Raw genomic sequence first — 15,440 nt, forward strand, 5'->3', positions numbered from 1 at the left:
TGAGGACAATGTATGATTGTAGGACAGGGTATGACACCTAGCTCTCTAGTGTATTTCTTACACAGGGCAGAATGCCGCGGGCAATCATTGTAGTATTGATTTTAGAAGAGTTATTAATCATAACTCTTCAATATAAGTAGCTTATATTTTGTAATAAGGCAATGTAATATGGTTAGCAAGACAAGCTGGTGTCACAATAGGATGTGCTGCAATTCTGAGTGAAATGTCCATTGCTGTCCCATGTTAAAAAGCAAAATAGAGCTGATCGACAGCCACACTTTGTGAGAACAAGCATCCCCAACAGACGATTGAGCAGGGGTCTGCCATAGGCAACAGTCTCCTGGTGGGAATTAAGAAAGGATATTTTTGCGGTGGCCTTTTCTGCCATGACCCAAGACCTTTGCCTTTTTCCAGCCTGCTTCTACTTCACGGAATGAGTTTCTCCAAAAGTCATGATTTGAAAAATCACATGTTCACATAATGCAGTGCCTTCCTTGCCTCTGCTGATGCAGTCATGGACTGTGTACATGCTGTCCATGCAATAAAAGGCACAGGATGGGAAGAGTGTGGTGGGGAGCAGAGTGGGTATAGACACACAGATCTTCCCAGATGTAAATGGAAGGTTCCTGTGGACCTGCAAAATGTCTTTGTTTGAATGACAACACAATTTTAAACGAACCTTTTTAGTAGAGCCTCACTGTCTGTGAGAAAATAGGGCAAATCAAAATTAAAGGAAATTATTTAATAAGTGATCTCATTTAGAGAAGCATTATCTTGCTCTTACAAAAATATGAAGGACCCAATCCAATTCCCTCTGCAGTTCAGTGCAATCTGAGTCATGGCTTTGTTCAGTGTGACCCTGTTCTTGTCCCTTTTAAAGCTGGTGACACTCCCTGCAGCCACTAGTGATTCTAGAACTGACACATCTGCCTTATTTCTGAAAGCAGACCCTAAGAACTCAAATGCTGTTGAAAGGTAAATGCGTCCTTGTGAAGCCAGAGTCATTACTCCAATAGCATGTACTCGGGTGAGGGCAAGTAATTTGACCTGCAACATTTGTCAGCGCAGGATACCTGGCTACTGGGACCGCACATTTTAGCAACATGTTCTGAAATGTCATGTATGATCACTGCAGGAGAAAATACTTCAGACTGTGGGCTTTGCAGAATGCATGTGAAAATAATACCTTTCTTGCTGTATACATGCTGTATTCCATCTGCCAGAAGCAGCCCTGGGAATGAAAAGTAATGACAGGTGAACCTGTCACAATATGGATACTGGGAGTCTTTTGTGGGGGGCGTATATCACAATACCACAAAATCTCTGTTGGTGCAATAACAGCATCTCACTCTGTCTCAACTTGTTCATGCAGGAATCCAGAGCAGAGCTGTCCTAAGAAGCCACTTCAGCTCCAGATGGAACCACAGTTCCCACCCCTGAGATACAGGATCTCCTACACCTCTGTGCCATGATCCTACACCCACGGCCCCATTGTAACAGCCAAGTAGCAGTGCCATGCTACATGGCTTGTACATCTAGGCTTGTACACTGGCACATGCAGAGATGGAGGATGTAAAAAGAAGTTATCTCATATGGAGAAGGGTATTTTTGGTGGGGTCATTCTAAGAATCAGCAGCTCTCCAGATTTTACTCTTTTCCCTATAGCTGGCCACAGGAGTGACCAGGATGATTTTGCATGCTTGTGCAGCTTCCGGTTTCCAAGCTCCTAACTCTGAAATCTGGCTTTGAGTCTTCCAAGCAAATCTTTACTTCGGTTTCACTGACAAGCTGCACTGTTTGGTAATCCAGATGAGCTACACAGATCAAGGATGCTATGGGTAGACTATTTCCAAAGAGCAAAGCAAAAGATCACTCCTAAAGAGGGAGTACAACCCACCTAGAAAGATTTGCACTCCCCCAAACGTATGTGGGGGACCTAGAAGAGAATACTGTCTGCTGGCAGAAGAGCAGGTCATGCAGTTATCAATCATGACAGAGCAGGTTGCTCCCTCAACAGAAGTAAGCAAACATAGCAGGAAAACAAAAAACAGATATCTCTGAGGCTAGGGGTGAAGTTTGGGCTGTCAATCTCGGTACCAAAGTCCCAAAATCATTTGCTCCAAAGAGATCTCCTACAATGAAGTAGGAGATGTGCATCTGAAGGTTTTACTTACAGCCAAGCCCCAGGCACTTGTGCTAAGAGCTCAGCCTTACTTACAAGGCACAAAGAACAAGATTGATTTCCCACAGGCAGTCTGAACTTTGAGCGAGAGGCATTTATGCGAGTGAAAAATGAAGTAGCAAAGAAAAAACTCCTTTAAAATGAAAGCAATAATAAATAAGTAACATGAAAGTGTACACCCCAATACAAATTTTATAGGCTACACCCTAGCATGAATTATTGAGCAGAACTATCCATTTGTTGCAATAGGGATTACTAGTGAAATATTAATAACAGTGTATAAACTAATCTTGGGTTTTACTTGGTGTGGGAAAAAGAACAGGTCAGAAAATTCTGGCCATTGTTAAGACAAAAAAGAGCATTCAGGACAGCAGTTTGTCATGGATTTGAAGTGGAAAGAAAGAACCAATGACCCTCAGGCTGTCATGGGAAAATGCTGGATCCCTATGTCTTATACAGGGACCAACAGTGACTCTACGAGCTGATAAACCCAGCTCCAGAAGGATATGGGTTCACAAGTGGCATTCCCAGATACTATTGCAGCAATACTGGCTCTCATGATTCTGTTTTCACTCCTCTGAAAAGCAGAGTTTCAGCTAGACTGACTCAGCTGGTTTCCAAGCTGTTGTGTTTCTCTTTCAGGAAATATTTCATCTTCATGGCTGGGAGAAAAGAGTGAAAATGGGACTTCAGTGGCTCAGAGGCTTGCAGAGGTAAAAAGCATGGAGAAACAGAAGGAAAACAAATGCTTTATTTTAAATTATAATTATTGTGACAGTTGTTTTGCAAAGCTAGGAGGAAATAAAGCCATGATTTTAAGGATCTGGACCACACAAAATCTGCCTAATAGTTAAGTGACCTTCTCTATTTGTTAGACTTCTAGTCTCAACGTCACCTCCTGGTGGCTTTGGCACTGCACCACAATGGGCTTCCCTACCCTCCCTCCCTTTCCTGAGCTGGGAGCAGAGGCAATTCCACTGCCAGAATTGGAAGTACCTACTTTCTGCTGCAAACAGCCACCAAGGCGGGGGGGGGGGGAAACACAATTACAGATGAATCTGCTCTCCACAACAAGGTCTCCACCAGCAGGTTTTTGCCAAGGGTCTTAGAAAAGAGTGATTTGGTTTGCTTTGGATCCAGAAGGAAAACTAAACACCAACACCTGCATGACTGAACAAAATGTTTTGCATACACAGGCATGCTTGTATACATACCTTCGTGTATACTCCATCATTATGCTTTGATTTTAAATGTTTTTAAATGTTGGAAAACTCAATTTCATAAGCTGTTTGCTTTGCTGTTGGCTTGTTTTTCTTTTTTTTTCCCTGCTCAGCTTCTTTAAAAATCATATTCCTGTATTTCTTCTATTTCTTCCTGTTTTGTTTTACACATTTTTCTTTATTATCTCATTTTCCCTTTGCCCATTTTCTGTGGTTTTTTATTCTCTCTTCCTCCTGCCATTTCTTCACTCCTTCTGACTCTTACTCTACCAGTTCCTATTTGCTTGCTCTCACACCAATGTTCTTCTTATTATTTCTTTGAGCGTTCAGTTCACACGCCCCACTTCTCACACACATTTTCCAAGCCTGGGGTCACTGGCCCCAAATTCTGCACTGAAACTGTCACGCACTGCTCCTCAGAAACCCCTCAACACAGTTATTAGTTCCTTGTCTGGAGAGGAAGTAAGCCTCCTCCAGGAGGAACTTGCTGTGTTTCTCCAGTATGTACCAAAAAAAAACCCAGCTCCTACAGAATCTGGAGATCAAATGCCCAACCATGGGGTTTCATTTCCAGTCTCACTGCAGTTGTGTTCAGAGCAGGCTCTGCTCCCAGCTCCGCATCAGGGTCTCACCACCCTTCTGTGGAGGAAGGATGAAAGTCAGTGCCAGGCTGAAGCTGCAGGTTGACAAAAAATATTGTTGAATCCAACAGACTTGTACCTGGTGCATCACTATTTTTGGAAAAATATCATCCTCGTACCTGACAAATCTGGTCCCCAGTAATGTTGGGGTTTTTTTTACAGTGTTTAAGAAAATCTGAGTTACAGTTTATATTTGGGATGTATCCTTTCTACCCCCTTCTCTGGGGGTGCTGGTTAACTCTTGGCTGAACATGAGCCAGCAGTGTGCCCAGGTGGCCTAGAAGGCCAATGGCATCTTGGCCTGTATCAGAAACAGTGCAGCCAGCAGGAGCAGGGAGATGATCATTTGCCTGTACTCAGTTCTGGTGAGACCACACCTCGAGTACTGTGCTCAGTTTTGGGCCCCTCACTACAAGAAAGACATTGAGGCCCTGGAGCATGTCCAGAGAAGGGCAATGAAGCTGTGGAGGGTCTGGAGCACAAGTCTTATGGGGAGCGGCTGAGGGAGCTGGGATTGTTCAGTCTGGAGAAGAGAAGGCTCAGCGGAGAACTTATCACTCTCTACAACTGCCAGAAAGGAGGATGTGGCAAGGTAGAGACCAGCCTCTTCTCCCAGGTAAGAATGATAGGATGAGAGGGAATGGTGTTAAGTTGCACCAGGGAAGATTCAGGTTGGATATTAGAAAAAGTTTCTTCTCAGAAAGAGTGGTGAGGTATTGGAACAGGTGCTCAGGGAGGTGGTGAAGTCACCATCCCTGGAGCTGTTCAAAGAAATGTGTAAACATGGCACTGAGGGATGTGGTTTTGTGGACAATATTGGTGGTAGGTGGATGGTTGGACTCAATGATCGTAGAGGTCTTTTCCAACTGTAATGATTCCATGATTCTACAATAAATATGAAGACAAAACTCCTGGGAGGGAGGAGACATTACTGCACCTCTGTGAGGTAGTAATCATTAACACCAGTTACAGTTGGTCTTGGCTGTTCTGCTTCAGCAGAAAACCCCAGAAAAACACATTTATAGTTCCTTCCTGCTTCTAGCTTATCTCAAATAAGCAAAACCAAGCTTTCCCTTGCATTTATTTCATCTTGTTCATCAACTAACAATCGGGGAAAGGTGGCAATAGGCCTGCGTATGAGTAAAGATGGATGAGTACAGAACTCATGGATAAACTAAAATGAAAGAAGGTCCATGAATGTGGAAAAAGGACCTGTCCATCCAAGAAGAATATAGGAATGTTTTCTGGGCCTGTTGGGATGCAATGAGGAAGACTAAGGCCCTCTTGGAATTAAACCTTGCAAAGGAGGTAAAGGATAACAAGAAAGGTTTTTTTGTAAGTATGCCAACAGTTAAAGGAAGACTAGGGAAAATGTGGGTCCCCTATTAAATGAGGTAGGTGCCTTGGTAACAAGGAATGCTGAGAAGGCAGAGATTCTGAATGCCTTTTTTGTTTCAATCTTTAATGCTTACCCTAGAGGTAAGAGAGTCTGTCTGGGAAAAGGAAGACTTTCTGTTGGTCAAGGAGGATCTGGTCAGAGAGCATCTAGCCAAAATTAACAAACACAAATCCATGGGCCCTGATGGGATGCACCCATGTGCACTGAAAGAACTGGCAGAGGTGACTGCTGAACTGGTCTCTATCATCTCTGAAAGGTCTTAGCAAATGGGAGAGGTGCCTGAAGACTGGAGGATAGCCAATGTCACTCTAGTCTTCAAAAAAGGCAAGGAGGATCCAAGAAACTACAGGCCAGTCAGCTTCACCTCCAACCCTGGAAAGATGATGAAACAACTTGTCCCAGACGCCCTCTCCAAGCAATTGGAAGAGTAATAGGTTATCAGGAGTAGTCAACATGGATTCACCAAGGGGAAATCAGGCTTGATCAACGTGGTAGCCTTCCATGATGTCATCACCGGTTGGGTAGATGTGGGGAGAGCAGTGGTCCTTGTGCTCCTTGACTTCAGCAAGGCATTTGACACCATCTCCCACAACATCCTTGTTATGAAAATCAAAAAGTGTGGGATGGATGAGCGGACGGTGAGGTGGATCGACAGCTGGCTGACTGGCAGAGCTCAGAGGGTTGTCATCAGTGGCGCAGAGTCTGCTTGGAGGCATGTAACTAGCGGTGCTCCCCAGGGGTTGATGCTGAGTCCAGTCTTGTTCAACATCTTCATCACTGACCTGGATGAAGGGATAGCATACAACCTCACCAAGCTTGCTGATGATACAAAGCTGGGAGGAGTGGCTGACACACCTGAAGGCTGTGCTAACATTCAACAAGACCTGGACAGACTGGAGAGTTGGGCAGGGAGGAACATGATGAGATTTAACAGGAGCAAGTGTAGAGTCTTGCACCTCGAGAGGAAAAACTGCATGCATCAGTACTGGTTAGGGGATGACCTGCTGGAAATGAGCTCTGTAGAGAAGGACCTGGGTGTTCTGGTGGACAACAGGTTGGCCATAAGCCAGCAGGGTGCCCTTGTGGCCAAGAAGGCCACATGGTATTCTGGGGTGCATTAAAAGGAGCGTGGCCAGCAGGTTAAGGGAAAGTTGGACAAGGTGACCTTTAAGGGTCCCTTCCAACTCGAACAATTCTATGATAATTTTGTGATTAATGAAGATAGAGGATAGCATAGAAAGCTTCCCCAAAGGTCTTGCAGTGTCCCAGACAAGACGGACATAACCAAGTATAACCAACAGACAGAATTTCAGAGAAGGATGGCTTGCTACCATCATCAATGAACTGAAAAGGGTGGAGGAAAAAAGAAAGCAGAAGCATCTTTTGTTGCTTCAATCCTCTTTGCTAGCCAAGACTGAAGGACACGCAGATAAGAGCGATGGAGCACTACTGAGATATAGACTGGCAAAAACCATCATATAGCTCAAATGAAAGAGGGTTCAGTTTCTGTAGTCGCAGAAACAGTCTGCCTACCAGTTACACTTGCCTTGGCTGGTTTAATGCTTCTTCAGGCATCTCTTCCCCTTTCCCCACCTGGTGAGTTGCACACTTCACACAAGCAGCAATGAGTTTCCAGCTCTAAATAACTCTAAATCCTTTTCTGAGCATTAGTGCAGAAAGTATCTAAGTTTTTTGGTACTACCAAATCTGTTCTTCAGTTCTTTACAATATTACGTACTACACAATTGAGTAATACATTATGAAATATCAGTTTTGGCCTTCAGAAATACTGGACAGCCAAAGTAGAGCACAGCCATGCAGAGACATGATGCTGAAAAAAATCCCAACAGTTTGCCCTTTCTCCCTTTTGCATGTGATCCTCTCATCCAGCTGGGACAGAAAGAAAAAACTACCGGGGATGGTCTGCAGCAACCCAGCATAAACAAATCTAGAACCACAGAACATCCCAAAGGAAGGGACCAACACGAATCATTGAGTCCAACTCCTGATTCCACACAGAACTACCCAAAATTCTGACCATAATTCTGACCGTGTTGTCTAAATGTGTATTGTGAATTCTGCTGGTCACCAGAGAGCAGAGCTCAGCGCTGCTCCTCCACTCCCTGTGAGGAGCTGCAGCTGCCATGAGGCCTCCCTTCAGCTCTTCTGCTCTGGGCTGAACAGACCAGGGAGCCGCAGCCATTCCTCATACATCTTCCCCTCTAGACCCTTCACCATCTTTGTAGCTCCCCTTTGGATGCTCTCTAGTAGCTTTATGTCTTTCTTGTCTTACGGCATCCAAAACTGTGCTTGAGGTGAGGGCATGCCAGTGCAGAGCAGAACAGAGCGGAGTGGGATAATCACTTCCCTTGAAATGGTCTTAACAAATCTCACAGAGAAGACCCACTGTGCTCCCATTCAGCACACCAATATGGTAATAACATCCTCAGCCACATGCTGCAGGCTCTCTCTGACTTGCAAATTGCATTTGAACAAAAGGGTTTGCCCCCCCCATGCAAAGGCTAGATTTAGCCTGACAGTCTGTTTACTGTTCCTCAGTAGTTTCAGCAGCATGTTGTAATCTCCATTTCCTGAAGAGCTGCTATCTTTCATTTTAAAAATAAGTGCACATCCACACACCTGCAAGATGTGAGTACTCTGAGCTTCTTTTCTTAAAGCTCAGGGACACCTTTGTAAGTGCATTTCTGGCAATGGCTGCATGAATGAGGCACCATGAGGACAACTGGCATGTGAACCACGATTCTCCTGCTACTCTGTGCCCGAGGGTATATCCCTGCAAAGATGCTGACTCGTGAATGAAAGGGAGATAAATTACTGTACATGTACTAAGATCCTGTGTGCCAGCTGTTCTGCAGCCCCTCCACAAAGCTTTGCCGCCTCCCTTCCCAGCATGCAGGTATCTGCAGCCACAAGCCCCCGCTTTTTCTAAAGGCCATCTTTCCAACAGGTCTTCCAAGCAGCACTTGTAAAATTAGTGAGCGCTTCAGGAAAGGCCGCACTCTTCTGCCCGTCATTTCTTGGAAATACCCCCACTACGTCGGTTTTGTGCATCTACGCAAATGCAGGAGTCTTCAAATCCCACCTTAAACAAACTAGTTCAAATGCCGGTAGCAACCTGGCTGTAGTTGACTTACGCATTTTACTTCTACTGTATAAAAATATACGTATTATACATATATGTACATATCTGAAAGAGTGATCTCTCATGGTCTGAAACTGGTTTAGCCCCTGGACATTCCGTCCTCTCCCAAAATTTTGCTTGCCAAAACTTTCCACCTGTCTGTATGGGAAGTGTAATTATGAAAGTAGATGTTGGTGAAGCCTGGGTATTGGGATGCAAATGAGAACTACACACAAAGGCAAACGCATAGCTGTGCAGCAAGGCTAGACAGGAAGGTTATCTGAAAATCAGTGTGAAATGCCAGTCCTCACTGGAGGGATGTTTTTAAGTTGGCTTGAATAATGTACATAGTATCGCTGGTGATAAATGAAATGAAAAGAAGGCAGGAGATGGCAGTCCTTAAAATATTTTGATTCCTTCTGGTACCAGAAATCAGATGAAAAACACGTCAGTTATCCAGTTATTTACAGGAGACTGAAGGTGAGTCTAAAGAATCCTTAGTATGAACATTTTCCTTCTCTGACTACAACCCTTTCTCATTTTCTGCCAGCTACCTCTTTCTGACATAGCAATTTGTCTGAGGCAAGCAGAAGATAAAAGAACTTTATTTGTAACATAAAAATAACAAAACTGACTACTGCCCCATCCTGTAAAATGGTTACCATCGTAAAGAAGTAAAATGTGCAGAACACTATTTTCCCTTTGCAGGACTTCTAATTATTTGTCCCAAATATGCTGTATATATTGACACCTCCAGTACAACATAAAAGCCAGCAGCTTTTGCAAATATCAGGCATCCTAGTGACATGCATGTCTGAAGACAGTTTCTTTTTAAAGAGTTTATGGTTGGTGCTATTTCTGAAGAACAATATTTGATGAGAACAGGAGACTCACAGAGGATGACAGCCCCACATCATCAGGAAGGGAGCAGCCCAGTGTTAATTCCTCTGCCCTGATGCCCCCTCACACCACCTATCTCATGTTGAGGTCCAAGTACTGTATGTGCTTACAGGCAGAAGATGCCCCAGGCACATCACTTGATGGCACCTAAGGTCTCCCACGAGGTTAAAAGGAGGAGCACCACACTCTTATGCTAGACTAATCCCACCACTTGTTAAAGCATTTGGCTTTCGGTCACTGCTGAGGAGGATGTTTTCCACTGATTTTAGACATTTAGCAAGGGAAGTGCGTTCAGTGGTTTTGCCCAAATCCACTCAAACTCGTAGACACAGTCTACACAGCAGCGTCTAAGTCCTAGGAGTAACAGCCTAGTGTTACAAGAAAGTGGCTGGCGAGGACAAACCTCTCCTAATGAGCAGAGCCCAAGCCACTGGGAGAGCACACCCAGAAATGGCAAGTTGGGTGTTTTTTAACACAGAACTGCTAAGAGAAATGTTTTTTGTAAAGGAACACTTGAACTACTTCATTTTACTCATCAGTAAAAATGTATGTTCTGAGATTGCAGCCCATTGCTTGTCCCTGCTTGCACTCCTTGTTTTAATCACAGCTCTGATTAGCTTTGTTCATTAAAGCCAAGCTGATCAAGTCACAAACACAAAAATGACCTCTCTGTACCCACAAAACTTAATTCAAGCACCTTATGTGATCTTCGCCATTTGCTCAAATGAAAGAATGAAAATTCATGAACATTGAGGTTGAGGTATAGAAGACTTAAGAGAAGAGACTTTCGGAAATCCTAGATGCACTGCGTTCTCTGGGACCTTACAGAGTACAGCTTTCTGACAGCAACTGATCAGCATTTTCCAGAGACTTCTCTATTTTTACTTCCCTGTCTTAAACTCGTTACTCTGAAACACATGATTTGTTTTGAAAACTGACCCGGATACACAAGTGAAAAAAAAAAAGGCCATAAAAACAGCAAATATATGTGGCAGGGAAGAATCAACAATAGTTTGCCAAACTTAACCAATAAGTACTGGTTAAATTTTCAATCATTTGTATTGCATGAGTAAAATACCACAATCTGTACTTAATTTCTCCTTACAGCCCATCAGCAAGTCAGGATGGTATACAACCAAGCATAAATGCTATAAAATTTTACTGACACTTAGGAGCACAGATGCTTTCAAATTCAAAAGTAGGGAAAAGGCTATAAAGCTTGAATTGACATTTCAACATATGGCTTAAATGATTTATTTTCTTGTAAATGCTAACAAGCATTTGCCTAGAAGATCCACTGAAACCTCATCTTTCAATTTCTTCCCATAAGCAACAGAAGAAAAACTATATTAACAACTTCCCAGTTGTCCAGAAACTTCTGTTTATACAAAAATTGGAGAATGTTCTCACGTAGCTTTTCATAATCCTGAAACAAAGAAGTACCTAATCTTAGATATGTGTCTTTGATGATTCAACTTGAAACTTCTGCATAACAGAAGATACTTTCTGCTTTTTGCATCTTTGTTATTTAACATGATCAGCATCTAAAACTATGAAAAACAAAACAAAACAAAACAAAAACCAGCAGCTCTTGCACATTTTCAGCTACACGCTTTCCTCAGTACAAAATAATATCACTCAGTTCCACTCTTACACAACACACTGGCTCCCTTTTATCAGCATATGCAAGAAATTGAACTTTCTCCTGTATGTATTTTTGTGCCATTGTCAGGGATAGGGAATTCCATTCCAACATGGCAATGTTTGTTAAAAAAAGAATAAAAGTTATACATCTAGAGATGTTTAGAAAACTACTTTATTTCCAGATTAAGCAACATAACAGGAAGATGACAGGAACTGTACTGTGGGAAGAAAATCCTCTGATAGGAAATATGGCTATTTCTGTTTACAGGAACAAAGCTATTTTGTAAAATACTGAAATCTTTGAAACAATTACCTTTTCACTGCAGTTTTACTGTGCTTTATCTTTGGGAAGGTCAATTCCAGAAATCATACTGACCTTTTTGCCAAAAATTTATGGACTCACTGACTTCAGCATCACATGGAAGGTATGTGCTGCCATTCTGCTGTCCCAAAGATGTTAACATGAGTTTTAAGCATGCCTTTCCATCCTTGAGTACCCAGTATAAACAGGCTGAGAAGAAAAGACAGCAGATGTGTTGGTCAAAATGGACCTCAGGAGTCATCTACCCACATCTGCTCTGTGGATGATGTGAAAATGAAATGCTACCAGGAAGGAGGCTTCTCTGAAAGAGAAGCATGCATGCTTTCTTAGCTCATATGTATGACTGTTCCCAGACAAAATCATAGAATCACAGAATATCCTGAGTTGGAAGGGACCCACAAGGGATCATCAAGTCCAACTCCTCGCTTCACGCAGTATCACCCAAAATCATAGAATCATAGAATGGCCTGGGTTGAAAAGGACCTTAAAGACCATCTAGTTTCAATTCCCCTGCTGCAAGCAGGGTTGGCAGCCACTAGACCAGGCTGCCCAGAGACATCCAGCTTGGCCTTGAATGCCTCCAGGGATGGGGCATCCACAACCTCCCTGGGCAAATGATCAACATTCTGCAGGATAATGGCTTGTAAAGACAAAATGAAACACTGTTAAATTCTTCTGAAGTTTTGTTTGCAGAAGAAAACCCTACGAAACTACCTCCTCGGCTTCTTGAAGCAGTAGTTGTCAAGGGTGTGCATTCACAATCTAGAAACAGTCTACTAATGCTAATACATCACAACAGGGAAGAAGATTAAATATTGAAGGTTCAATAATGAGAATGAACAAATAAACTTGAGCTTGGAAAATGTTAATTCAGGAAATACATTAAATATAGATGCAGAATAAAACATCAAAAAAAAAAAAGGAAGTATAGGGATAATCACAATAAGATCACATTAAATATGGCTAAGGTAGATTGAAACATAAATACGGTTTATTCAAAATACCGATTAAGTGAACTAGCTGTCTGCTAGTAACAGAGGAGGAAACGAATGCACTGTAAATCACAGAATGGTTCGGGTCAGAAGAGACCTTAAAACCCACTCAGTTCCAATCTCCTGCCATGGGCAGGGCTGCCACCCGCCAGCTCAGGCTGCCCAGGGCTCCATCCAACCTGGCCTTGAATGCCTCCAGAGATGGGGCACCCACGGCTTCTCTGGGCAGCCTGTGCCAGTGCCTTACCACCCTCTGAGTAAAAAAAATTCCCCTAGTATCTGATCTAAACCTCCTCTCTTTTAGTTTAAAACCATAGCCCTTGTCCTATCACTATCAGATTGTGTATAAAGTTCGGTCCCTCTCCTGCTTATAAGCTCCTTTCAAGTACTGGAAGAGGGCCATGAGGTCTCCCTGGGGCCTTCTCTTCTCTAAGTAAGTTTAACAAACCCAACTCCTCAACCTTTCCTCAGAGGAGAGGTGCTCCAGCCCTCTGAGCATATTCACAGCCCTCCTCTGGACCCACTCCATCAGCTCCTCATCTGTCCCATACTGGGGGCCCCAGGCCTGGACACAGTACTGCAGATGGGGCCTCATGAGAGCAGAGTAGAGGGGGACAATCTCCTCCCACTCCCTGCTGACCACCCCTCTGTTAATGCAGCCCAGGATGCTGTCAGCCTTCTGAGCCACAAGTGTACACTGTTGGTTTGTATTAAGCATGGCAAATATTAAGGGTCACCAGATCACAGACAGGGGGAAGGAAAAGAGGTAGCCTACATATGGCAGACATTTATACAGGCAGTATTTCCACTCCCTAACACTCAGGTCCCCAAGCAGGACCAAATTCAGGGTACTCCAGACGTGGCTGGGATGGGCTTCTGTTCACAGGCAGCCCAGGGAGAGCTTGTGAAAAGCAAAATACAAAAAGAAAAGCAGCAAATGTGTTCTTTGCACAGTACAGCAACAATTCAGAAAACCATCCCTCATGTTAACCTTGTAATGCTATTACCAATTTGTGAGTTTGCCACTTGCATTCCTTATGCCTCCAACACTAACGGTCAGCAGGCAGACTTCCAGTGTGCTAGTCTAGCATCTTCTCTGATATTATCATTCTGTTTTGGTAACCCACTCTGCTACGATTGGTCCTTATCTCATCCAGCCTCAAAACTGAAATGTGGGTTCTGAAATAACAAGGAAATTAATATAATTTCTGATGAAGGACTGTACGTTCAAGAGAGAAACTGGTGGTTATCTGTGATGATCATTGTGGAAGCAGCTAACAGATGCCATCCAACCAACCAGCCGCCTGAGGTGGATCACTAGCAGCCTGCCCAAAAGGTCCCATCCAGCCAGAGCCTCGCTGGGCCGCACCGCCACAGTGCCATCATCACCTGCACCACTGGCTTCACCCCCACAACACCTGGCACAGCGGGACTCAGCCAACAACAAACCCTGCTCAAGTCAGCACTCAGCTGAAGAGAAAGGATACATTTTAGCATGGGCTTGTTTGATAACACCTACTGCTGCTCACCAAATCCTACAAAAGGAAGGCTGCAACCCAGTGTCAGGTTGTCAACAGGGCCAACACAAACAAAAGGTTTCAGTAGGAGGGCTCTGATCTCCTGTTATGCTTCTAGCCTTCTTCAAGGGCATCACATTCAAGGATTCCCAGACCCAGGTGCCTGCTCCGGTTCTACCTGACCCAAAGGCGCCATCAGTCACCCCATCCCACCTCCTGCAGAGCAGGCCAATGGAGCTGCAGGGGGTTCCCACCAGTCACCCTTAGTCCCTGGTAGCCACACCTCTGTGGGGACATCAATGTCACTGCTGTGCAGAGACAGAGATGCTGTGGGTCCTGCCCCAATCAGCTCGCAGCCCAATGCAGGAGGGCCGATGGTGCGGATGTCAGAGGTATCTCTGAGCTGTGACGCTCAGTTTTTAATCTTGCAATGCTTAGCATGGGAACAAACGATCAAATGAATCACTCGGGCACAGTATTGATCCTTGAGTGATGATTACATAAAATGAATGTAAATGCCTCAGTGCCTTACATAAATAATTCCCCGCTGGCATCTGCTATGCGGGTTACGGCCATACCTTTGATTTCATTTACACGGTTTCTTTTGCAGAAGGAGATCCGAATTTTTCCCTCATCCTATGCCCCTCACTGACCTTTACTCATGCACAAGGGAGGAGCAGAAGCAAAGGGAGTGCAGGGAGGGACATTGATCGCTGCCACTCTGGGAAGAACGCGTTATAACCTTGCAGGCAGGGGACAAACAGCAGAGTCATCTGCAACACGCAAACAGCTTCTCTCCACTTCCACAGCGAGTCTAAGAAATGACCTTCAGATATTCTCCAAACTATCACTGCTTATAAAGGAGTTGCCTTTTGGGGGACTCTGTGGATAAAAAGGAACGTAAAGAACAAATGCTAAGATTTAAAAGTATCAGTGAGGCGGCTCGGGACAGAGAACGATGGCACAACAAGAGTGCACTCATCACTCCCCAAACCCACTCCCGCCCAACAGAGCTGCCAGCAGCGGTGTGCCCCCAGCCCACACCTCCGTGTCCCTCACCGCTGACTCTTCCACCACGTCCAGTCGCCTGCATCCCCCGGACTCACCCGGAGCGCACCGCCACAAAACACCGCGCTCGCTCCGGGGCTGAGCCCCCAGCCCTGCCACCCGGCCCCGGCCCCCGCACGCCCTCTGCTACCCCGCACCGAGCCGCCCGGATCTGCAACGCCTCCTGCCCGTGCAAGCGGCCGCGGGTTGCTTTTTTATTTCTCTTTTTTTTTTTTTCCCCCGTGGGAAATATATATATATAGTTATGATAATAAATCAAAAGAAACCAGCGGCGCGAGGATAATTACCAGCGAGGAGGCACGCTGCAACAGGCGGTGCCGGTACCCGGCGCGGGGCGGGCAGGCGGGCGCGATGCCGCAGCCCCGCCGCCAGCCACCACCCGCTCCGCGCCGGGCCGCGCCACGTGCGCCCCG

The 15,440-nt window shown here is 44.8% G+C and overlaps 1 protein-coding gene across 3 annotated transcripts in view; it reads right to left on the bottom strand.

Annotated features, from left to right (window-relative positions):
- Positions 1–15,413, bottom strand: part of LCP1 (lymphocyte cytosolic protein 1) — a 47,547-nt gene extending 32,134 nt beyond the window's left edge. Inside the window, exon 1 of one of the 3 annotated variants that reach the window (XM_021375840.1) lies at positions 15,315–15,413. Coding sequence is in view for 1 of the 3 variants with exons in the window: in XM_021375820.1 (XP_021231495.1) it covers positions 14,538–14,549 (12 nt within the window). In the remaining 2 variants the exon portion in view is untranslated. Of the gene's footprint in view, positions 1–14,537; positions 14,565–14,612; positions 14,634–15,314 lie in introns of those variants that run through there. The other 2 variants (XM_021375847.1, XM_021375820.1) reach the window with 2 other exon arrangements.

This window comes from Numida meleagris, chromosome 1 (genome assembly GCF_002078875.1).
Source record: "Numida meleagris isolate 19003 breed g44 Domestic line chromosome 1, NumMel1.0, whole genome shotgun sequence".
NCBI classification, from domain to species: Eukaryota; Metazoa; Chordata; class Aves; order Galliformes; family Numididae; genus Numida; species Numida meleagris.